The following is a 23,440-nucleotide window of genomic DNA, read 5'->3' as shown; positions in this document are numbered from 1 at the left end:
TAGAGACACAAAATGGGGCAAGAATTCTCCAGATTGGGGATTCTTATCTGGGGTCTGTGAGTTTGGTTTTACAAATATCTTGATAACTGTATTTCAGTTATAAAATGTATAATCCTATGTATTTTATTTGATGCATTTAAAAACATTAGTCTGGGAGAAAAGGTCCATTTGCTCCCCCAGACTGGTCCATGACACCCAAAAGATTAAGAATCCCTGCTCTAGGTAAAGCTCTAGGTAAAGAAATGAAAACTCTCAAACTTCTCAGGAATCTGTGCCGGCCTCCATCTAGGGAAGTGAATTAGGCTACAATAAGATGTCCAAATTCACAGATAAACCCAGACCTCTTCAAAGGGGTGAAAGGGTGCCTCCCTCAGGAAGAATGTTGATATAGAAGTAGCTCTCCGAAAAAGAGTGTCCATGGATTTCCTTTTCATTGAATTGGCCACTTTGCCATTTTCCTAAAGAATCCCAGTCATAGTAATCCACCATATCTGGGAAGTGTCAAGTGGACATTCTAATTGGCATTCTGCTTTTAAAAAATCTGAAAACTTGGCTTGCTGGGCATCATGGGCAATACTGTTCTAGCATCTGAAGAAGACACATTTTGGCGGGGGGTAGTACCGTATAATAAGAGAAGGGGCAGGGAGCCAGGGAACCAAACTTTGAAGGACCACAGTCAGTCCCCAAGAGCATTTGAGAAGAAGTGTTGGATGACCAGTGTGTCCTCACGTTTGGGGTTTGTCTCCTTTAGATGGAGCTTGATAGGTCAGCTGATCCTCCTCCTGCAATTTGGGTGGCCACAACAAAGTCTTCAGTGAATAAATGGGTGAGTGCTGACTGCTAAGCTTTCTAAACACATTGTTTTTCTTCATATCCACTTATGTGTGTGCCCTAAAGCATCCCATATGTCCCTAAGAATATAGACAAGCACCATGTGCTTGGGTTGATGGCCCTGTGCCCTTTGTTCTGAGCCCATGAGGTTCTGGGCTAAGCCTGAGCAGTGGAGTCAGACCAAATTCAGAGAATAGTTCTGCCTTTTCTTTCTGCGTAAGCCTCTGGAGCAGCAGGATTCACCTCTAGAACAGAATGGAAGAGCTCTGGCCCATTCATTAGATTTTCAGTCTCAGGACAGATTTGATTTTCTCATGCTTGAACTTGGACCCTTGGGCTTTAGCACTTCAGAGGGTTGAGATTTCATTTTTGTAGGTCCTCCCTCTACCAGGAAAAAAGCTTGTGGGCCCCAGGACTGCCTCTTTCATGATTTTCTGTGACAACAACTCTCATGGTGTCCATCCAAAAAAAGGTCCTGGAGTGGCAAGCAGAAAATCCCCAAACCAGGCCTGCCAAAGCCTTTCCAAAGGGCTGGGCCTTCCAAAGGGCATGATGACCTTGGTAATGTAATGGGCCCCCCTCCTTACCACAATTAAAGGTCAGAGGCTTACTCTTAAGGAGAAGATAGGAATAACAAAAGAAAAACCTTTGCCCTATTCCCTAAAGAGGGAAAATGGCCTGGGAGGACATTTTCTGTGTGAATGAAACACTGCTTGGAAAATAGGCCTGCCCTAGCTCATTTAAGATTTTCCAATCTTAAGAAGTCAAGGAATCTTGATGTGGAAGAGTATTCCTCATTTTGGCCCAATTTTTCTCCTGGCGAAGATTTCTACATAACATGACTGCCCCTAACTTGTCAAGTACCTTCACTTCTGTAGCCCTCTGTTTCCTCATGTTTAAAAGGAGACTGGAAAGGACTCCAGTTGTAAAGACATTTCTTTTGTAGTTTGTGTCTCTTTAATGTGTGCTCAGGCTATTGTGCTCAGAATCATGATTATGACTTTTTTTTTCACCCTATGAAACCAGTCTGAGATACATGGGTTGGGGATGATTGTGCTCACATTTTCAGCAGTTTTTGCAAAATGATGAAGTAACCTCATTTTTGTTTACTCTTTTAGACTTTGAAGGGAATTCATAATTTTAGAGCTTCTGGAGATTATGACAATGACTGTAACAATCCTATAACACCCCTTTGCACACAGCCTGATCAAGTTATTAAAGGTAAATAAGGAGATTGGACCATCTTAAAGTAGTTGTGAAGATCTTGTTTAAAAAAATAAAGTAGCCTTTCCTTAGAAATTCCAGTTCATAGGAAGATAAATGTGATTCACTGGCTTTTTTTCTGCAAGGAAAAGCTCTAAGAAAATGCTATTTGGTGTTTTAAAGTAGAGCTGCTTTGACTGTAGGTCTTTGATTTCATGTATTTGCACTTTTGAAAGAGTCGTGCTCTATGTCATAATGAAGCTAGAAATCACTCTCAAAGACGTTCAGAGATTAAACACTAATTTTTGGCCCAAGCCCAGAGAGGTGAGGTTGAGTCCTGGAGTTTAAAGGAGTCCACCTGTCTGTAGCTGGTGTGGTCAAGACTTGGGAATGGTGACTTTCACCTCCCATGCATACCCAAAGGAGGGAGTTGTTAAGAGTTCAATTTAAAAGACTCGAGTTCTTAGAATTTTATAAAGTTTATTAGAATTACTTGGATAGGCAAAAGATCAGAATTAGTAAAAGGATAAAAGTAAAAAAGCCTAATCTAAACTACCACATGGGTGGTCTCAGCCTGGCCACCACAACAGCTCCCCCCACTTGGTCACCCGAGATAGAGAGTGAGCACTTCTTGGATCGCTTTTATTCCTTCTCTTTACACCTGGATCAGTTTCAGAACCATGTCCGGATCAAGTGCGTAGGTCACCACCATCCCGTGACCCACACTTGGTAGTGTAGGTGATGCAAACTCTCATACACACCGACAAAGACTCAAGTGACCTAATTTACCCAGTAATTTCTCTCACCTCGGCCTGGCTTCCAGGTCAAATGTTTGGCAAGAGCTGAGGTCAAGTGCGTGACCCCAGAAAAGTAAATTTCCTTCACACAGAGTCCTGGGGGAGAAAGTGTGAGAACAGTTCAGTGAAGCTCACTGCTGCCTGGGGGAAAGATCCCAGATTTAGAAGGGGCCCCTGATATAAGAAGCCCCCTCTGAACAAGTGGGCTCCCAGCCAATGATTTAAATCATTAGAGGGATGTCCTTAGCCTGTCCTCCAAGGAAAACAATCAGTCTGTGTTCTACCATGGACCACACAGATCAACCAGGTCACTATCAAAGACAGACTGACTGTGGATTATAGCCATAGTACCTGTGAAACAGTTGGAAAGGGGGCTCCTTACCACATCACTACTTCATATTTTTCAATGAGTATAATAACTTCATTTTATTGGGACACCTGGGCTGTCCTTTTTTCCCATCAGATGGTTTTTTCTCTCTTGTATTAGGTAATAACAAGCAGGTGCCTCCTGTCACCAGAGAGCTGGCCGATGTGCTAGAGGAATGGACATGCCTGGCCTTGCCTTCACCAGAGGCTACTGACTAGTCAGTATTGCTGAGCAGTCCAGAATAGTTGTGAGCAGATAGGTTTAAGGCGTAATTCTATCTAAATTCTGACTTTTGTTTCATTTTGGAAAGTTTTATAGTTTAAATTTGGGCAGCTAGGTAACTCAGTGGATAGAGCATTGGGCCTAGAGTCAGAAAGACCTGAGTTTAAATCTGGCCTCTGACGCTCACTGTGTGTGAGAGTGTGTGTGTGACCCTGGACATATCACTTAACTTCTGTTTGCCTTAACACAGGAGAAAGAAATGGCAAATCACTCTAGTCTCTGCCAAGAAAACCCCAAAGACCAGCATTGGTCCTCCAGATTCCAGAATCAGACATGCCCAAATGATTAGACAACAGCTATCAACAGAGGAAACTTAATGATAGGATTTTTAATTGCTTGTACATAAGACCGTAAACTCCAAAGAAATTATTTCTAATTTGGAGAATAAGACTTTGGGTCATATAAGCATACCTGGACATTTGCCAAAATTAAGTCATCTCTGAGTGATGGAGCAGATAGTTGAGAGGGTCAGCCTCGTTTGAGGACCTGCCTCCAACACATACTAGCTGTTGGAAATCCCCAACTCACTTCTCTCCTTATTGCCCCAGGAAGCTTTCTTAAACCATAATTACAGGTGAGATGCCAGTAGGCTTCAGTGAAAGATGAGTCCACACTAGGATATCCGAACCCCAATTTGAATCCTAGCTGTGAGCCAAAAGAAGACCTTTTTTAGATGTGAATAGAATCAGGTGGCTTGAAATTGCCTTTGAAGGCACTGCCCACACATCTGCTTTGTTTTGAGTTCTTTTGTGGCTGTGTGCTCCACGACAACTTTTCTGTCACTGGCTTTATGCCAGCGCTATGGCTCTCTAATAAATTCTGTTCTTTTTCCTGCTTAGGAGGTGCCAGTATTATTCAGTGCCACATTCTTAATGATAAGAGGCATCTGTTAACCAAAGACACCAACAATAATGTGGCATATTGGGACGTACTAAAGGTGAGTGTGATCTGAATTAGCTATTAAAGCCCTGCCTCCGGGTCTGCCTGTCATCATTATGGTGGTAAATACTAAGTTAGCTGTTCCAGATGACTTCTGGGTGTGCTTTAACTATGAGCTCATAATTCTTTGCTCTGGCATTATTAGAGGCAGGACAACTATACACCATTGCTCATAAGTGAATGTCTTCCTAACTGAACCTTTTACCTCCTTCAGTATGTCTACTGTGTTACTCTTGAGGGCTGTCAGCCCCACATCATTGTCCTGAAGAAGAGCTAGAAATCAAGTAGAAGAATTTCCCAGTTTTTGTCATTCTCCTGTCCGCTCCCTCTGCTTAGCTGTCCCTCTTCCCCAAAGCTTGTGTTTTGAGTGAGGACACTGGGTTCAGCACTCTGGGGTGTGTCACATCATAGAGTGACCCTTGGGACTGGAAAGGCAAGACTTGTTACTGTGTGATAGCCATCACCATCGGAGATTGGGAGGAAGATGTTACTTTTGGGCTAGTTTGGTGGGAGGTGGCGTCTTGTTGGAACTCTGCTCTGTGAAAGGTAAATGAGGCAAATGTAAGGCCTATTCAGAGGAGGAGGCTTGGGCTAGTTTGACTGGAAAGAGAAATTGAGATCAGGTTGTAGAAGAGTCAGATATTCCCAGAGTTGTGAGGCTCTCTCTCTTTCTGGGCTTCCATGTTTTCACCTTTTACTGTCACTACTACCAGTATTACTACTACTTTTTTAACCCCTTACCTTCTGTCATAGAATCAATACTATATATAGGTTCCAAGGCAGAAGATCAGTAAGGGCTGGGCAATGGGGATTAAGTGACAGCTAGGAAGTGTCTGAGGCCAGATGAGAGCCCAGCAACTCATGCCTCTAGGCCTGGCTCTCTATCTCCTTGACTGCAGACCAGTAATGATTCTACTTTTCTCAAAATTCTTGGCCCGCAGGCATGTAAAGTAGAAGATCTGGGCAAAGTGGACTTTGAAGAAGAAATTAAGAAAAGATTTAAAATGGTGTATGTGCCAAATTGGTTCTCGGTTGATTTAAAAACTGGGGTAAGTCTCCAAACCTTGTGGGACACTGAGCAGCCTGGACATCCTACATACAGCAGCTGGGGCCCTGTGGTTGACTGAGGGTTATGGGCAAAAGAGTTTACAGGAACTTTATAACAATCCTTATAAGCCACACAGTGCTCCAAAGCTTAGAATCCTACCCCATATTTAGGATTCGATTCCCCTGACATTCACTGAAAGCACTGCGTAGGGGCCTGGAGAGGCAGAGATGAGCAATGCCCCAGCATCTTGCCCTCAGGGGGTTTACGTTCTTTGAAAATGCCTGTCATAACTTTCAATAATAACACATTCTAGATTAATCAGATGGTGCAAAGCCAGGTTTAAAGTCTGTTTGTTTTTCACCAAATATCTGGTTATCCCTATGCAAGAATGGCAGACTTCGAATCCAATGGAATACCTTCTGATGATCTTATTTTAACAGATGTTGACAATTACACTGGATGAGAGCGACTGCTTTGCTGCTTGGGTCTCAGCAAAGGATGCTGGGTTTAGCAGCCCAGATGGGTCAGATCCAAAATGTGAGTTTCTGTTAACTTTCTTTGTTTGATGGGTTGCCCTGGCAGCTTAGGGACCAACCTCCAAGGTGGAAGTCCCCTTGAAAGCAGTCTGTCACCAGGACTGTCCGACACCAAAGCAGCCTGGGCTTCTGAGCCTGAAGTTTCATTGGGAAGGACAAGAAGATAGATTTTAAGTTGTCTTAGAAAGCTTTTCTAAGAGGTTTTGACAAATTCAGAAGTAGCCCTTCAAAAGAAGCAGTCATTTTACTTTTCAGCTAAAAGTAACTCATTCTTGGCCAAGATAAATCAAACTAAGATCACGTTACTTTTGTGATAAGTAGAATAAATCTAAGTATGTAAGCTTTGACAATGTCCATTTTTCCTTTATCATCAAAGAGTTGTCAGAATCATTCAGAATGGCCATTTTAATTGCAGGTCTCCAATTTTCGGTTACTTCCTTAAATAACTACAGTTTTAAGAATGAAATCCCCTAGCAACTTGCCTGCTTGTGATAAAGCTCTTGACTTTATTTAGTACGGCCATCGAACAGCAGGCACAGTGTGACCAGGCCTGGACTTTGAAGTGTTTCCAGCCTGGCAGAGCCTGGCCAACATGAGGTTCCCTCCCTGTCGTGGCCTTTCAAAGACTAGGACTGGCTGCTGCCTTCAAAGTGAACACAGACTGAGTGAGGCCTATAAGGACAGCTTGTCTCCTAAGTCATTTAAGTCATCGATTCTTACAAGCATCCACTTTATTGGCACAGTGAAATGGGTGGGAGTGTAAGTTATGTTTCATAATTTTTCTTGTCTTGTTTTTTAAATAATGTGAACTCTCTTTCCAGTGAACTTGGGAGGGCTCTTGCTGCAAGCTCTCCTTGAGTATTGGCCCAGAACCCATGTTAATCCAATGGATGAGGAGGAAAATGAGATGAACCATGGTTAGTGTTTTCTATCCTTATTTCCTAAGAACCTTCACTTTCATCAGGGTGGATGCTCCTTTCACAGAAAGAAAAGATCACAGCTGTCCATGCAGTGGTAATATTCCCTGCATTACTGTCATTTGCTTAAGGAAAGAAGCTTCTGAAATTAGGCCAGTCCAGGAACCTGGCCAGAGGCTACACCCTAGGGTCTAAGGTCCGACCTTTGAAAATCCAGGTCCCTCCCAGGAGACATCATAGCAAAACTTCATGGAAGTTGTTCTCTATATCCCCAGGAAAAATGATCCAGATTACTTTGATCCCTTTTCACTTCTCAGTTATGTGCCAGTAATTTATGTTTTCCTTGTGCTTTATGGATTGGAAGCCCTGTCACATTCCCCTTTGAGCCTCCCCACAATTTCATGGAGGAGCAAGTGCATATGTCATAGAAGCTCTGACTCAGAATAGGTCCTGAGGCCATCTTGGCCCAGCCTGGAACTGACCAGGAAACATGCCCCCCATCCCCACCCCGTGACATCTGGACAGTTTCTCAGCTTGGACCCTCTCTATGTCTCCCGGCAGTTCATTCCTCTTCCAGATGTTCACATCAAGTGCTGAGCATATTTCTCCTATATAAATCCACCTTAGATCTGCTTCTTGTCACTTCTGCATTGCACGGCCAAGGGAAATAATGGACAGGATGGTTGTGCATCTAAAGCGCAACATAAATAAGTTATCTTTGGCCTAGCCATTTGGAGATGAAGGCCAGGGATTAATTTTTTGAAAGGTTCTTGCAGCAGCAGTATAGAAAAACTCCCTAGTCAGGGCTTTGGTGCTGAGGTGTGCCCTGTGGCTCTCAAAGGCTTTGCCCAACAGTATTACATACAAACCCTTCTAGATAAGAAAACCGAGACAGACTCTGCCATAGTGAAATCACAAAGGTAGCCATGAGAGGGGGTCAGGACATCAAGGCTCCTGCTTTTTCCACTAACCCCAGATGTGTTCATCTTTCTGTTGCTTCCAGAGGAAAATCCTTCTCACTACATGTTCCCCGAAGTTTTGTGTAATAGTTTGAATGTCTTTGCTTTTCACTTCCTGTTTTGACACTGCCTGCAAGGTATATATCAAAGTGCCTCTCCAAGAGAGGATGAGGCCTTTGGTTTCCCAGCTTTATTGCTTGTTTAAAACATTCTCTAATACCTGTTCTGTTCAGTATTTTACATGTGCCAGTTTTTCAGAAATGGAAGAATGGACAGTCTCTGTCCTGTCTATAGTCCAGAAATTTTGGCAAAATTAAGAATGAGCTTCTATAGATATGAAATTCATCATGAGATATGAAATGAACAGTTTTGGCCGTTTGGCCATTGTCCTTTGGCTTTTATGAGCCACAAGAAAACTGGGCTCCACACTTTACAGTCACTCCTCCTTTTTGGCCAACCTATGTGCCCAAGGCTTAGATCCATGTCCCTTTTAGCCATTTCCAAAAATCAACCATTCTCCGAGGATGAAAATTTGTCCCTGGAAGAAGATATTCAAGGACATGGGCTCTCTCTTCTGAAAGCAGTTTCTAAAAGAGTTCCCAAAATGTCTTGAATACTGGCACATTAGATGAGTGCACCTAGACACCCCTTCCCTCCCAGGGGGACTGCTTTAAAAAGGGCACCACCATAGGGGGCTCTGTCTTTCTTACGTGTTTGGTAAAGTTAGCCTTTTTCTTTTACAAACTGCACTTTGAACATGTCTACTGATGTTGAGCAATCATATGACCCCCTTCCTTCTGCAGGGCCCAGATTAATTCCCATGACACTCACTGTCCCTGGTGGTATTTATAAAGACCTTTGGTGCTCAGTTCTCATCCAGGGAGATAGTAGTGTAGAAGGCAATGGCCATATCTTCCCAATATTCTGTCATAGTATACTGAGTTGAGAAAGAAGGCCAGGAGTGTGAGTACTCTCAAAGGTTGATTCTTGGGCTGGGCACATTATGGGTTAAATCCAGTGGAATATTAGGTTCTTCCGCCTTCTTTCTGGCTACTTCAGAATTGTAAAATGGGATAAATAAAATAGATGAGCCATCCAGAGATATTAAAGCCAATAAATTGCCAAGACTTCAGGAATAAGGATGTCTGCTTAGTTTCCAAAGTGTGGCCAGTGGCTGCACACTTTTGGACAGTGTATTATAATTGACATTTAGGCCTTCATTTTCATCATGTATGAAAATCAGTTGGCTAGACCAGGTGGCCTTTAAAGTTCCTTTCAGAGCTTCAAGATTCCTTGATTCTCCTTGTCTTGATTTTGTTTCTCTGTTGTCCCAAATGAGAAGTCCCCCCCCTCAAGCGAAAGGCAGCAGGAATGTCCACAGACTCTGCTGATTATACCTCTGAGGCCAGGACAAGTCAAGTCACTTAGTCTCTTTGGGCCTCAGTTTCCTTATCTGCAAATTGAAAAGATTTTTGAGGTCCCTTCTTGCTCTAGATCTATAACCTTAATGAACTCTAAATCCTTAAACAGAAAGTGTGCCCCCAAGATAGTGGGGAAGAGAACCTTTGTTACTTATCATCCAAACAAGTAATCATAGGGCAAGGCCCACAGAAAAATGCCTAACTTGGGGATTGTATTTTTCATGTACTCTTACATCTATAAAAACTATTCCCAAGCTAGATTATTTATTGTAGTCCCTTTAAAATCATTTTGGTGAGCAAAACCACCAGTTAACAAGATCCTTAAACTGTGTTTTCAGCCTGTAAAACAATGAAGTTAAACCAGTTTATATTTTAAAACATCAGACGTTTATCAGGGTACTCATCTCCCTTGAAAATTCAGAATAGTATTGGAACAGAAATTATAAAAAGTTTGTTTAACAAGTCTGTTTTTAACTATATCTCTAGAGCGGTCAGGCCCAGAGATGGAGGGAGGTCCTGGGTTCAAATTTGACCTCAGACACTTCCTAGGTGTGTGTCCCTGGGCAAGTCACTTAACTCCCATTGCCTAGCCCTTATGACTCTTCTGCCTTGGAACCAATACACAGTATTGATTCCAAGATGGAAGGTGAGGGTTTTAAAAAAAAAAAAACTATCTCTATTGCCAAAGGACTAAATAATTATTTCATTACCAACAAAAATTCCACTTTAATAGAAATAAGATGAACCCAGTTTATAAGGCAGAAAACCGAAACAGAGAGTTAGAAATCAATTTATAATCCAACCTCATTTTTGAGATGAAATAGCCAAAAAGGAGAAGGAATGTAGTCCAGGTCACCTAGCTGCTTAGCAGTAGAGCTTTGAGAGTTCCAGGCCCTCCAGATTGGAAGAGGTGACCTGAGCTAGCCCCCAGACCCTACTGCCCTGAGAAACATGCCAGGCAAGTTCCTCACGTGGCTTAGCATAGTGTGCCAAATTGTAGTTCTGCTTTCTTCTACCTTGCTCTGATCATAGCTGGAAAACTATGTTCTATTGTGGATGTCAGATTTTGGGAAATAGGCTCAGAAAGAGGAGGATGTGTGGATTTGAAGGTATTCAAACCCAGACCATAAGAGAATCAGCTGAAGAACCTTAAACTATGAAGGCCAGAAAAAAAAACAAAGACCACACATCATGATCAAGGTATGCCAGTATGGGAAGGAAGAGCTGTCATGGAGAACTGAGATTAGATTGGTTTCGTTCGGCCCTAATGATCACAACAAGAACCTGTAGGTAAAAGACCCAGAGAAGCATGTTTAAACTCAAGAGAAGAATAACTTCCCAACAATGAGATCTTTCCTAGAGCATGGCAGGCCCCCTCGGGCTGTAGAGAATCCTTCATTATTGGAGGTCTTCAAGCAAAGCCTGGAGGCCATTGGTTAGGGGATTTTATAATTCCCATAAAGGTTGGACAGTGGTCCTAAAGCTGGGTGAGTCATCTCCCTGGAGGTTGGCTGATCCAACCCCTTCATTCTCCAGAACAGTAAAGTGAGACTTGAGAGAGGAGGGTCACACAAAGAGTAAATGGTAAGTGTTGGGGCTGGGATTTGAACTTCAAGTCCATCCTTCCATTGCACCACACTAAGGGCTATCTGAGCCATGAAAACACCCCCCAAAAAGTGCTCCTTTGTTGAGTGTCATATTTTCATTTTCAGTAGGTTAAACATTTGATTTTATTAAGAAAATCTATCCTTGTTCCCATTCTGTTCAGTATTTTTATCAGTGGAATGAATGAAGGCATACAGATGGCCTATTTCTCCAATTTGCAGATTATTCAAAGCCAGGAAGAAGGACTAACACATTTGGAGGACAGGATCCAGGTGAAAAAAAGGACTGGCCAGGCGAGACTGGTACGACTCTAATCAGACCAATTGTCAGGGCTTGGGTTCACACAAGTTATGGGGTTGGGGGGAATCATGGCCGTACTGCAGTATTCAATGGGTTCCACAAGTGCAGTCTGAATCGGTAGTCTGATGGAGCAGCCAAAGAACCCTGGGCAGCCTTCATAGAAATCAAGAAGGAGGGAAAAGGGCATTTCTGCTGTCCTTCATAGACAGAATCTGCTGCCAAAGAGCCATTTCCTGCTGCCTTCTGATCAGTGATACTAAAGGCAAGGAACTTCTCAGCTGTACTGCTGTCAGCTAAAAAAGCTGACTTTAGCCAGCATGCAGTTGGCCAATCGAAGGGATTTCTGGCTCCCTGCCCAGGATACAAAGAAGGGGACCTTGAAGTTTTTATGGGGCCACAGAAGCTTACCAAGTCCCTGGGGTGACAAGGCTGAAAAGCTACTTTGAGAAGTTTATTTGGTTTTAAATTGTGCCAATAGGGAATGAAGTCTTCAGAGTTGGGGAGGTGATGGGCATGTTGTGATGGAAGGAACTGAGCCCTGGCCAGACCCATCAGGAGCACTCGCTATAGTAAGCCCAAGAGAAGGAGACCAAAATGGTGCCAGGACGAAAAGTCTCAGGGTATCAACTTGGTTGGAAGAATGGAGGAAGGACATTTCAGTGGTCTACAAAGGTTCAAAGGACCTTCTTGGCTAGATGAGAGCATGGATTGATTGTGCAGGGTCGATAGGGAATGGAAACTTCTAAGAAGCAGATTGGGGCTTCACAGAAAGGGTGAGCACCATTGTCCAGTGGAGAATGGCCGATACTGGCAGAACTGTTGTAGAGGTAATTCCTGGCTGGTTCACATGACCTCTGACTGTTACCTTCTAGGGCTAGGACTCTCATCTGGAGTTCTACTATATAATACTTAATAGTTCTACCAGGAAGTATATAGAGCAATTCAATTTATAAAGCACTTAAAAGTTTGTAAAGCACTTTACAAAATCAGTCTCATTGGATTCTCACAACCACCCTGACAGGTAGGTACTATTATCATCCCCATTTTACAGATGAGGAAACTGAGGCAGACAGCAGTGAAGAGAACTACCTCAGGACCAAACAGCTAATAATAGTCTGAAGCTGGATTTGAATTCAGGTCTTCCAGGACCAGTGTCCTGTGCACTATAGTACCCACTAGTAGCTTCTTTGAGCCTTCTCTATTTTAGCACTGTCCTAAGTGTTAATAGGGCCCTGCCCCAACCCTCAAAAAGCCTCAGGTCACAGAATCATTGAACCCTCAAGTCGGAAAGGATCTCCAAAGAGTTCTTGTCTCACTTAGTCCTAAACAACAAGGGCCAGAGTGATCCAGTTTGAGAGCATAGAAGGAAGTCAAAGATCAATGTAGAAAGGCTTATTGGAGTTTGGTCATGAAGGACTTGACTGCAGATGAGAGCCAGGATGAGAGTTTTGTCTGCAGTCCACTGAAGGTTTGAGGGGCAGGTGAGATATGGAGTGTAGAGAAGGGAGAGATCAGAAGCAGAGGAAGATCTGGCCAGTAGTAATGTGGTGGCAACACCAGGAGTAGAAAGGAAGAATGAGAGACAGAAAGCCTTGCAAAAGCAGAATCAACAGAACTTGGGAACTGATTGGGCATGGAGAATCAAAGATGACTCCATTCACCCCAGATGACTGGGTTTTAATTTATTTTTTTCCTATTTTTATTTTGTTAATTTCTCCATTACATTTTTTAATGCCAAGCAGCATTTTTTTTTTTTTTAAATTTTAAACCCTTAACTTCTGTGTATTGACTTATAGGTGGAAGAGTGGTAAGGGTAGGCAATGGGGGTCAAGTGACTTGCCCAAGGTCACACAGCTGGGAAGTGTCTGAGGCCAGATTTGAACCTAGGACCTCCCGTCTCTAGGCCTGGCTCTCAATCCACTGAGCTGCCCCTGCCAAGCAGCATTTTGTATTTTATCCTGGAGGCAATAGGGAGCCACTGGAGTTTGATAATCCAAGTATCCCTTCCCTTCCCCCTCCTAGAGAACCATTCCATATGCAGATAGTGTTTTTAGAAAGGAAAAACAAAACCACATCTGAGATATATAGATTGCTTGCTTCCCTATGCATCAGTTCATAGAGATCTTTCCAGACTTCTCTGACATCGTTTCTTTTAGCCAAGTAAATACAAGTAATTACATTCTTATACCATAATGTATTTGGCCATTCCTCATTTTGATGGATTTCTAATTTGCTATCACAAAAAATGCCGAGACATAGATATCCATGGCTTCCTTGGAGTACAAGCCCAGGCATGGAGTCTGGTTCAAAAGGTTTGGCCATTCTAGTCATTTTTATTTGCATAATTCCAAATTCTTTTCCAAAATGATTATATGATTACACCATTTTACAGTTCCACGAATAATGTATTAGTGTGCCTATCTTCCCACAAACCCTCTAATATTAACTGCTGCCATTTTTTGACACTTTTAGAAGTGAAACCCCAGGTTGATGTGCATTTCTCTTATTACTAGTGATCTGTTGGTAGTAATTACTAGTGACAAGTTGATAGTAATTTGCAGTTATTTTGACAACTGTTTACTCATATTCTTTAACCCTTTATCTATTGGGAAATGGCCATTAGTCTTATATACATTTATTATTTATATATCTTGAATACCAAATCTTATGAGAGAAATTTGGTGTGAAAAATTTTTTCCCCATTCAAATACCTTCCTTCTTATCTAGGGGTATTAATTTTGTCTGCAGAAGCTTTTCAGTTTCATATAATCAGAGTTATATATTTTTATCTTTTATAATTGCCTCTATCTCTTGTTTGATTAAGAATGCATCTGTGAGAAGTATCTGATCTGCTTCTCCCCTGTAAGATCTTCATCCCTTTGGCGGGGGGGGGGGGGGGGGGGTTCTTAGTTCCTTTTTCCCTCCTGCTTTTCTTTGGTTATATATTTCTTTTCCCTCTTTTTCCTCTCAGTTAAGTAAACTTCCCCTTCTCTCCTTCAACTACTCCTGCTCCTTAATTTTTAATTTTCATTTTTTGGTGCTCCTTTCCAAAAAGAATTTCTTTCACTTTCATTGCCCATCTTCTATTTCTATTAACTCTAGACCCCTCATTTTCTGATTCATGACCCCTGACATTATCTGGCCTCTCACTTTTCTGTGTATTCTTCTTGTGATCAAAACTTCCCAGGTATCCACTCTGGGCTTTCTCCTACACACTTCCTGTCACTGCTTGTGGGGCTTGCCCTACTTGATTGCCTTTTCCATTGTCTCATCCAGAACAGTGATAATTAAAACAGGTGTCACAGATTACTTCTGTTTATGTTCAAAGTCTTTGAGTTTTCTTCTTCCTGAAATCTTTGGTATTTTTTTAGTCTCCTCATCTTCCTTGTCATTCACTTCCTGACTCCCTCCCCTCTGACTATGGTTTCCTTGGGGGCTGGATCTCAAAGCTTCTGTTTTCCTCCCACAATGGGCATGCCCTAGCTCACCAGCCTCAGGCCCTGCCCCAGTTGGGTGCCATGCCCTTTTTTTCAGAGGTAGTATAGTGGTGTCACTCCTCAGCTTTTTGCCCAGCAGGGACAGAGCCTACTTTCCCCTGCATCCATAGTTCAGAGCGTGGCAGCATTGATACTTCCAGATTGTAGCCACAGAAGGCTTTTGTTCCCAGAGGGCTGTGGTCAAGCTGACTTTCTTTTGGATTACTGGTGGCCCAGACCATGGAAATGGCTGAAGTTGCTTTTCTCTGGTGCATAATTAACTTGGGAGAAGTTTGGGCAGTTTGTAAGCATTGGAGACAATATAATCCACCATGGCATTGCTCATGTAACCTCCCAGTTACATATTGGCTTTTATCCAAGAGAAGGAGGGCCAGGGTAAGAAGAGGAGCAGGTTTAGGTGGAAGAAGCACTTGGGAAGCATCTCTACTATGTGCTAAACTCTGTACAGTGACGACCTCATTAGACCTTCACCACAAACCTAAGAGAAAGGTTCTCATCCCCATTTTATAGCTGAGACTGAGGCAAGGAGAGGTGAAGGGACTTGCCTAGGGTCTCACAGCTAGGAAATATGACGAGCTGGATTTGAACTCGGGTCGTCTTGACTCCAGGCATTGAGCCACCCAACTGCCTAATCTGGAAAATAGCTCCAAGGTCAGTGTATGCCCACAAAAAGGATTGGGAGAAAGTCGTGAACTTGGGAGGAATGAGTAAAGGTAAGCAGACCAAGAGCCTGGAAATGATGGTGGGGAGCGAAGGGCAAACTACCCCCATTTGTTTACCACCAAAGGACAGCAACAAGAAATGGGTGGCCTTAGAGAAAAATTAGGCTTTTATTAGTGCTAGAAGGTAAACAAAGAAGTTTCCAGTGAGCAGGGAACGAAGTAGCTGAGATAAGGAGGCTGGTGCTGGATGCTAAGAGGGATTATAGGGCCTAGCCACCTGATGCCCACATCCATCTGCAGTTGCTTCTGGGATGGCCTAGGGACATCCGAGGCTGGAGAAGCCACCTGGGTCTAGGCAGTGAGATGATGCTAGGCTTGTTATGTCTGCTTCAGTTGTTGGCATTTCTACCTCAGAGCTCAGAATGTTTCATTTAATCACTTTAGGAGGCAAGTGTGGCAGAACGGAGTTACAGTTGTGGGAGTTCAAGCCCTGCCTCAGACCTGTACCAGCTGTCCCTGGTGTCTAGGCAAGGCATTCAGTGCTTCAGGCAATGCCCAGAGGCTCCAAGGGTCAGAATCCCCAACCTCTTTGGTTCGGTCCTCCCAGGAAGCCTTCCCCAAAATCTAGACTTAGAGTTCCTCCAAGCATAGCTTCACTTGGCCCTTTCATGCATGTGTGAGTTCTAGAGGTTCTTGACTTTGGCTGGTAAAAGGCTCCCACAGTGGAGTAGTCAGGACAGCTCCAAGGCTGACTGGATCCCATGTGCATCTTCCCACAGTAAATGGCGAGCAGGAGAATCGAGTCCAGAAGGGCAATGGCTACTTCCAAGTCCCTCCACACACCCCGGTGATCTTTGGAGAGGCTGGAGGCCGTACCCTGTTCAGGTAGCAGAGCTGGAGGGCTGGGTGGGCCGGGGGCAGGTGTCTCATCCACACTAGCTGTGAGCAGCAGAGGCCAGAACCACTTAACTTGGTGACATCTGAGCCCTTTCTCACACCGCGATTACAGGTTCTAAGCTAGTCCTTTGGGTTAGAGAGCCCTAGACCTTCAGAAGCCACACCTGGCCTTTCTTCATGGCACAAAGATGGGAGGGTCTGTAAACATTTATTAAGCACCTACTATGTGCCTGATACTGTTAATAATACTGGAATACAGATACCAAAAAATTGTCCCTGCCTTCAAGGAACTTAAAATCTAATAGGGAAAATCAGCACCCAAAAGGGAGTTGAAAAGTGGAGGAGGGGATGCCAGGGAACATCCCTGACATGGTGCCCTGGAGGATGAGGCAGAGAAGCCCTAAAGTAGTACAGCTAGGGAAGAGACATGGTTCTCTCTGACCTGGACACCCTCCTTAAATGGAGATCTGGGTTGATGACTCAACCCCCAAACAGTGATGAGGAGCTGCCCAGCCTGGCAGTGGGGGTGGAGTCTCTCCATAATGGGAGAGAAGTCAGAGAAGTCCCTCAGCCCTGTTAGGCAGGCCCTGGCCAGCCAGTTAGCAAAATAAAAAGATCCACTCATTTAGGCACACACCCACACCCTTGTTCCTTTAGCTTCCCAGACTGTCAGCTACTGGGGAGCAGCTTTAGAGCTGGCAGGGCCTTCAGTGGCCATCTGGCCCAACCTCCTCTTTGGACAGAGGCCATGGACACTCAGCAAGTGAGGTTCATTTCCACTCCGCAGCTGCTCACCTGTCCCTGCAGACTCCGATTTGGGGGTGTCAGGGAGCTCCTCTGCCAGGCCAGGGAAGGTGGCCTGGTCACTCCAAATTGGTTCTGGACCAGAGGCTGGTGGGAGCTGGGTTGGGGGTTGGGAGAGGGGCCCCCTCTTTAAGTTACTGAAGGAAACGCAATTGCCAGCAGAGCCCATAGGAAGAAGGAAGCTGCCCCCAAGCTGTGGAATGTTCTGGGCTTTGATCTCGAGGCAGCTGCTTCTCCTGTGGGCCCCTCAGAGGTCTGTTTCCTGGCCCTCAGTCTTTACCCAGGCTGTTGCAGCCCCACAGGCCTGGATGGGGCTCCCCTCCCAGGGGCTAGCAGAGGAGAAGAGGTGTTGGTGGGCTCCTGTGTGACCATGGCTCCCTGAGCTCTCTTGTGCTTTGTGTGTGCCTAGGTTGCTGTGTCGGGATTCCGGAGGGGAGACTGAGTCGATGCTACTCAACGAGACAGTGCCCCAGTGGGTGATTGACATCACTGTGGATGTAAGTGTCTGCCTCTTCTCTGCTTTGTCCTCTTAAAGAACACTGAGGAGAGAAATGGGAGCCCCCTCAGGGCTTGAATAGCCACGAGTATTGTAATGGTGACTGTCAGGCCTGCAGAGGGCCAGCCTTCCTCCCGACAGGACCAAAATGGAATTTAATCTCTTAACAACTTTTAAAAGTGCATTACCAGCCCCTGAGAAGCCCCCCAAGCCTTAAACAGCCATCTGGGCTTTTGACAGCTATTGTCTTCTCTATGTGTATATGAGCCGCCCCGGAAGGGACAACTTTCCTTGCTGGGGAACTCCAGCCGAGTGCTTGGCTGCCTCTAGGTCTGTGGTTGACCCCTTGGGAGAAGGATGCCAGAGGGGTCTAGCGCAGTATCGTCCAGGCTTTGTCCACCCAATTCAGAGGCCTGAAGACAAGGGGCCCAGTTCAGGCCCTGGTCTGGGCATTCACTTTACAGCGCCCCAGACGTCTGCAGAGTTGAAGGCAGCCGGTCACTTCACCCCCCGCACCAGCCGGGGGTCTTTTCAGTGTTCCCAGCAGAGCCGGGCACATCTGACCATCTCGTTCAGAGACAGTACCGAGCACTTTCCTCGTAGCGGCACCGTGCGAGGAGGTCATCGGCCCAAGGACAGCTCTCCCCATCTTCCAGGGGCCCAGCAGCGTGGAAGGGGAGGAGCGAGCAGCCACCATTGGGTCCGGGCCTCCTGGCTCGGGGCCCGGCTCCTTTCCCCACACCTCGCCGCTGCTTAGAGAGGAGATCATGGGGGTGGCTTGTCCCAGTGGAGGACTCTCCAGGATGGAGTGTTCACTTGTTGAAAAGAGAATCCTTTGAAAGCCTCCATCGAGAAAAATGCTTCCTTTTTGAGATGCCCTAAAATGTACACTGTTGGGATTTCTTAAGGACTCGGATAGACTGAAAAGTGTTATGACTTTCCCATTGTCGTGTGCTTTCCATCTGAGTATTTATTTCATGTTTTCGTTCCTCTTCCAATACAAACTTCTGCACTTTTCTGATGAAATTTTTCAAGGCTATTTATGGGGTCTGGTACTTTGTTATGAGAAAATCATATCAAATTGTAAAATAAATTTTAATTAAAAACCGTGAGTTTAATCCGTGGTGCAAGGTAACTTTCTCTTGGATACTAACTAGTATACAATTGTAATGATATCATATTTTCTTTCAGAAAAATATGCCCAAATTCAACAAAATTCCCTTCTACCTCCAACCTCACTCATCTTCAGGGGCAAAAACCTTAAAGAAGTAAGTGAAGTGTTGGGCCTCTTGTCTTCTAAGTCCTTTTAGCTGGGCCAGGCTCCTGTTAGGTTTTGTGGTCCTTTGGTGGAGGTCAGAGAAGAGAAGGTGCCCTTAGAAACTTGAAAGTGGTGTGTCTTTTCTAGACTAACCTGGGCTGGGGTTCCTTACTGGGCCACTGTGATCATCAATTCTTAGTCAAGGCCCTACTCTCAAGGAAGTCACTTCTAAGGGCCCTGAGGCCCTGCAGCCAGCCCATTGTCCATTCGAGGGTGAAGCGCGTGGCGTCGCAGACAGCCCGAGAGAGCAGCCCCTGAGTCATTGCCTTAGCGGGGACCCCTCCCTCCCTGCTGGCATCTGCAAGTCCTGCAGCGAGCCCCCCAAAAGCTGATGGGTAGAAAGTAAAGTTTCTCTTTGCCTTTCACCTTTCTGACAAGCTGACCTTTCCCTTCACCTTCCCAGAGATAGACTGTCCGCCAGTGACATGCTCCAGGTCAGGAAGGTGATGGAGCATGTTTACGAGAAAATCATTAATTTGGACAGTGAGTCTCAGACCACCAGCTCTTCTAATAATGAGAAACCTGGAGAGCAGGAGAAAGAAGAGGATATCGCAGTGTTGGCAGAGGAGAAGATTGAACTTTTGTGCCAGGACCAAGTAAGTTGACTTGAGAACCGCAGTCCAGGCCTTCTCCAGGGCAGAGATATAGGTCACGGCCAATCCTAGAGCTCAGGGGCTTGCAGTAAGACATCTCTGCTCAGCAGGGCCAGCCAGGTGGCCAGTGGGGACAGGACATGGGTCACTCCTCGCTGTTGGTAGGAAGGTTAAAAAATGTGCCCACAATCTAGCCAGACGGACGGACGACTTTAGGCATTGATACGGCGGCTGAGGGTAAAGGCATGTAAGGAGGGACCTGGGCCATCTAAAGTACCCAGAGTTTGGTGTGGGGGGTGAATGGAGGCTAGCAAAAGGGCAGCTGGGAGTGGAGAGCCTGCAGCTCCTCAGACAGGCTCCCCGCCCGCCTCTTGTGGGAAGGACAGTCTGGCTGTGTGGGACCTCCTCTCCCTCCAAGTGCATTCAGGAATGGGGTCCTACTCTGGGGGTGTCCTCAGGGCATTGGATCCAGGGGAGAGGACTACGAAAGCTATTGTCTTCCACATGAGAGAAGGAAATGCTTGAAGGGAGATGGTAGAGGAATCTCTGAGACACCAGGTTTGGGTTAGGAAGATCTGAGTTCAAATCCAGATTCAGGCGCTTACTAGCTGTGCGACCCTGGGTATGTCACTTAATGGTTGCTTGTCTTGGTTTCTTCCCCTATAAAATTAGGCTGATAATAGATCTCCCTCCCAGGGTGGTTATGAGGATGAGATGAGGAGGTACTATTTGTGCATTGGAGGTGCTTAATAAATGCTCCTTACGCTTCTCCCTGCCTTTTGGGAGTGGGGGCAGAAAGGCTAAAAGGGAATACGGTCTTCTCAAGCGTGGCTGACCAGGTGATTTAGGGAAGCAAAAAGGATGATAAGCCCAGTTTGGGTCACGAGCTGAAGTGCCAAAAGGTGGACGCTGGAACTGCCAACCATGCCTTGTCCTTTGGACAGCTCCGGCCCAGTTTCCTCTGGACTTTGCTGTCCCTGGAAGCCTGAGGGCCCACACACCGCCCAGGGGCCCACACACGGCCCAGGGGCCCAGGGCATTCGAGCATGAGCCTCCCTTCCTGAGAACGGGAAGGTACCATCTGCGAAAAAGGATGGGAGTGTCCGAACCGGAGCCCTGGAGAGGGGCTGGGTGGGGGAAGGTGTGCTGTTGGTGCCAGAGCTCGCGGTGCAGACTTAGCGCCGCCCCCACCACAGCCTGAAGAAGGGACCAAAGCTCTGGGCCATGTGCTGGGGGACTCCAAGGTAAGGAAGGCCTCCCCCACCCCAGACCCAGGAGACTAGAGCCGAGGCTTAGAGGCCGCCGTTTTCCCCGATTCAGGGGCCCAGAGAGAGCCGGCGGGAGGCCCCAGGTTCAATCCCGTCTCGTTCTTTTCAGGTACTGGATCCGAACATGGACCTTCGGACCGTAAAACACTTCATATGGAAGAGTGGCGGTGACCTCACGCTCCATTACCGCCAGAAGTCCACGTGAGGCCCCGGGCCAGCACTCCCGGGTATTCCTTTACTGACCTTCCTGTTGTGGTCCTGAGAGTAGTACTACCTAGCGAAGCCCACTGAACCCCCACAGTAGCGAGACTTCTAACGATTGATTGAGTACGGACCGAGATTATACCTTTTAACTGAAGTGACTAATAGAGATGTAATATAGAAACACAATCTATGCGGCCTAGACTCCACTCTGTCCCGGAGGGAGGCAGCGTGTGCAGGCGGAGGGAGGAGCCCCACAGGGCTTTCCGGTTTTTCAAGGTGTGCGAGGAGCGCCCGAGAGGCCAGTGTAGACGTGGCTTCTTCCTTTTAGTTTCCAAGGACTCATCTCCGTCTCTTCATGCTTGCTGGGAGACACTCGGGGGCCATATCTGTCACTGTGTTCCAAATGTAATTTAAACCTGCACGCTGTCTCGTTTTTTTTTTTTTTAAGTACATTCCATTCCTAGAGCACCTGTGATGACTTTCGAGCTGGTCATCCAAAAAGTCACCTCAGTGTCACCGGCCGAAGACGAGATCTTTTTTAAAAACGGGAGAAGCCCATCCATGGGCGCCTTTGAGGCAGCCCGTTTAATGAGAGCCCGAGGGTCCCGGCTGGGCTTGTTTTTAACCCTCTCCTTCCAGTGTGTGCTTGTAGAAAGGCCTGCTGCCACTCAGAAAGCCCGAGTCAGAACTCTCCCGAAACACGGTGGCAGGGTCAGTGCGGTGACGCTGGGCATCGTGCCGAGTCGGCCCACTTGGCAGCCGGAGCCGCCTTGTTCCTGCGCTCCGTCCGGCTGCGGCTCGTGCCTGCTCAAAGGCAGGTGGCAGCTCCAGGGGGAAGGCCGGCCTTGGTCAAACTTAAGAGCATTCTGACATTTTAGCTTCATTTCAGTGTTCTCTCAGATTTCTGTCAGAGTAAAGAAACTTCGGAGCAGACTCATTTGAGATTCCTAATCTACAAGTAGTTCTTTGTTCTTTCCAGAGTTTTCTATGCATTTTTTGTTGTTCTACCTAGCTAGGTCTTCTCTTCGCTGTTCTTTCTAATCTAAAGCTTTCGTACTATGGTCAGACATCTGGGTCTTGTATAGAGTTTAACTTATTGGGGGAAAAACATTTCAACTTTTGGCAGGGAAAAAATGGCTTTGGATCCTCCCCAAAGGCTGTTTGAATGCAGAACAGATCCGACGTCCACCCCAAGAACTTGTGTAAGACGAGACTCCTGTCCCAAGCCAGAAGCACAAGTGCCTTTGGAGGGTGGTTTGTTCCATGCAGATTTTCTTCCCAGCCTTGCTCCGGCCCTTCCTGTGGGGATGGAGGGACAGGAGGGTGGGGGGGAACCTTCTTTTCTACATCGTGGGGGTGGGGGGGGGAGGGAAGCAGCAGACAGCTCTGGGGCCAAACGAGGTTCGGGTTCACACTCGTGCAAGGACTGGGCTCACTCACATCGGGCTTCATTTGGAAAGCAGCCACTTCACGCCTCCCAGCCTGGGAAGAGCCAAAGGACGCCCCCTGCACGGCTGCAGGCCCCACAGACCTTTGAAGGAAACCCAAGTCCATTCGGTGTGCCTCGGCTTCGGTGCTGGGGGGCACGTTTTTAGCGATGTTTGCGAAGTCACGGGAAAACGTAGATGCCATCGGAAGGCCTGTCCTGGCTCCTGGTGGCGGGAGGGAGTCGCTGCTTCCTCTTTGCTCTCATGGACCTACACTCGGCCAGGGTTCTCTCGTCCTTCCTTCTCCTCCTCCTAACCAACTCAGTAACGCAATTTCAGGAAAGTTTGACAGAGTCTGCAATGCCAAAAGGGTAAATAATCTGTATTTCACAGTTGTATAGAATAAAAGGCTTTAGTTAAAATAGTCCCCCATTTGTGTTGCATTTATTGAACTGCACCATCAGCCTTTTGGGTTTTTAAGGACACAAAGCCCCAGATCCGAGTCTGCTGCCACAATCCGTCGGCATCCCTTGACATGGAAAATCCACCTCTGAGCAGGGTTCTCCGGGCTCGTGTTAAGTAGGAAGGCGCGAGGCAGCCTGCCTCTAGGAGGGGCTCATGGAGAGGCGGCCCCTGGAGGGCACCACAAGAGAAGGCGGCACGGCCAGAGCTATCGACCTCCCCGGATGAAGGTTAGCCTGGAGCAGGGGACACGAGGCAGGGCCCCCCCAGAGGGGACGCTGGGGGAGAGCAGGCAGGAGAGAAGCTGTTCTGAAGGAAGAAGTGACAGGATTGGGGGACGCGGGGAGAGTCTGGGGGCCTCGGAGGGCAGTAGCGGAAGCCAGGAAGAGGGGGGGAGGCTCCTGAGGGAAAGATGGGGGGGTGCTTTTGGACAGCTCTTGGAGATGCCAGATTGGGCGTCTGTCCGCAGGCCTGACCGCTGAGCACCAAGTGTAAGGAGGGTGCAGGGAGGAGAGCAGCGAGAGGCCCCGAGCGGCTGTTGGAGACTTTGCGGAAGGGCAAGAGGTGCCCAAGTGGGGGGGCCCACCTCCCCGGAGGGTGGGGGCAA

The 23,440-nt window shown here is 46.5% G+C and overlaps 1 protein-coding gene across 4 annotated transcripts in view; it reads left to right on the top strand.

Moving 5' to 3' along the window:
- Positions 1 to 22,797, top strand: part of WDR48 (WD repeat domain 48) — a 33,737-nt gene extending 10,940 nt beyond the window's left edge. For all 4 annotated transcript variants that reach the window (XM_044657286.1, XM_044657208.1, XM_044657136.1 and 1 more), the window contains 11 exons: positions 752 to 826; positions 1,950 to 2,052; positions 4,320 to 4,417; positions 5,361 to 5,468; positions 5,908 to 6,004; positions 6,825 to 6,920; positions 16,144 to 16,249; positions 17,475 to 17,562; positions 18,753 to 18,829; positions 19,283 to 19,475; positions 20,850 to 22,797. In XM_044657286.1, coding sequence (XP_044513221.1) covers positions 752 to 826; positions 1,950 to 2,052; positions 4,320 to 4,417; positions 5,361 to 5,468; positions 5,908 to 6,004; positions 6,825 to 6,920; positions 16,144 to 16,249; positions 17,475 to 17,562; positions 18,753 to 18,829; positions 19,283 to 19,475; positions 20,850 to 20,945 — 1,137 coding nt within the window. In that variant the 3' untranslated portion in view covers positions 20,946 to 22,797. The remainder of the gene's footprint in view (positions 1 to 751; positions 827 to 1,949; positions 2,053 to 4,319; positions 4,418 to 5,360; positions 5,469 to 5,907; positions 6,005 to 6,824; positions 6,921 to 16,143; positions 16,250 to 17,474; positions 17,563 to 18,752; positions 18,830 to 19,282; positions 19,476 to 20,849) is intronic.
- Positions 22,798 to 23,440: the final 643 nt, after the last annotated feature.

This window comes from Gracilinanus agilis, chromosome 1, assembly GCF_016433145.1.
Source record: "Gracilinanus agilis isolate LMUSP501 chromosome 1, AgileGrace, whole genome shotgun sequence".
NCBI lineage: Eukaryota > Metazoa > Chordata > Mammalia > Didelphimorphia > Didelphidae > Gracilinanus > Gracilinanus agilis.
This window is presented reverse-complemented; position numbering and strand designations above follow the sequence as displayed.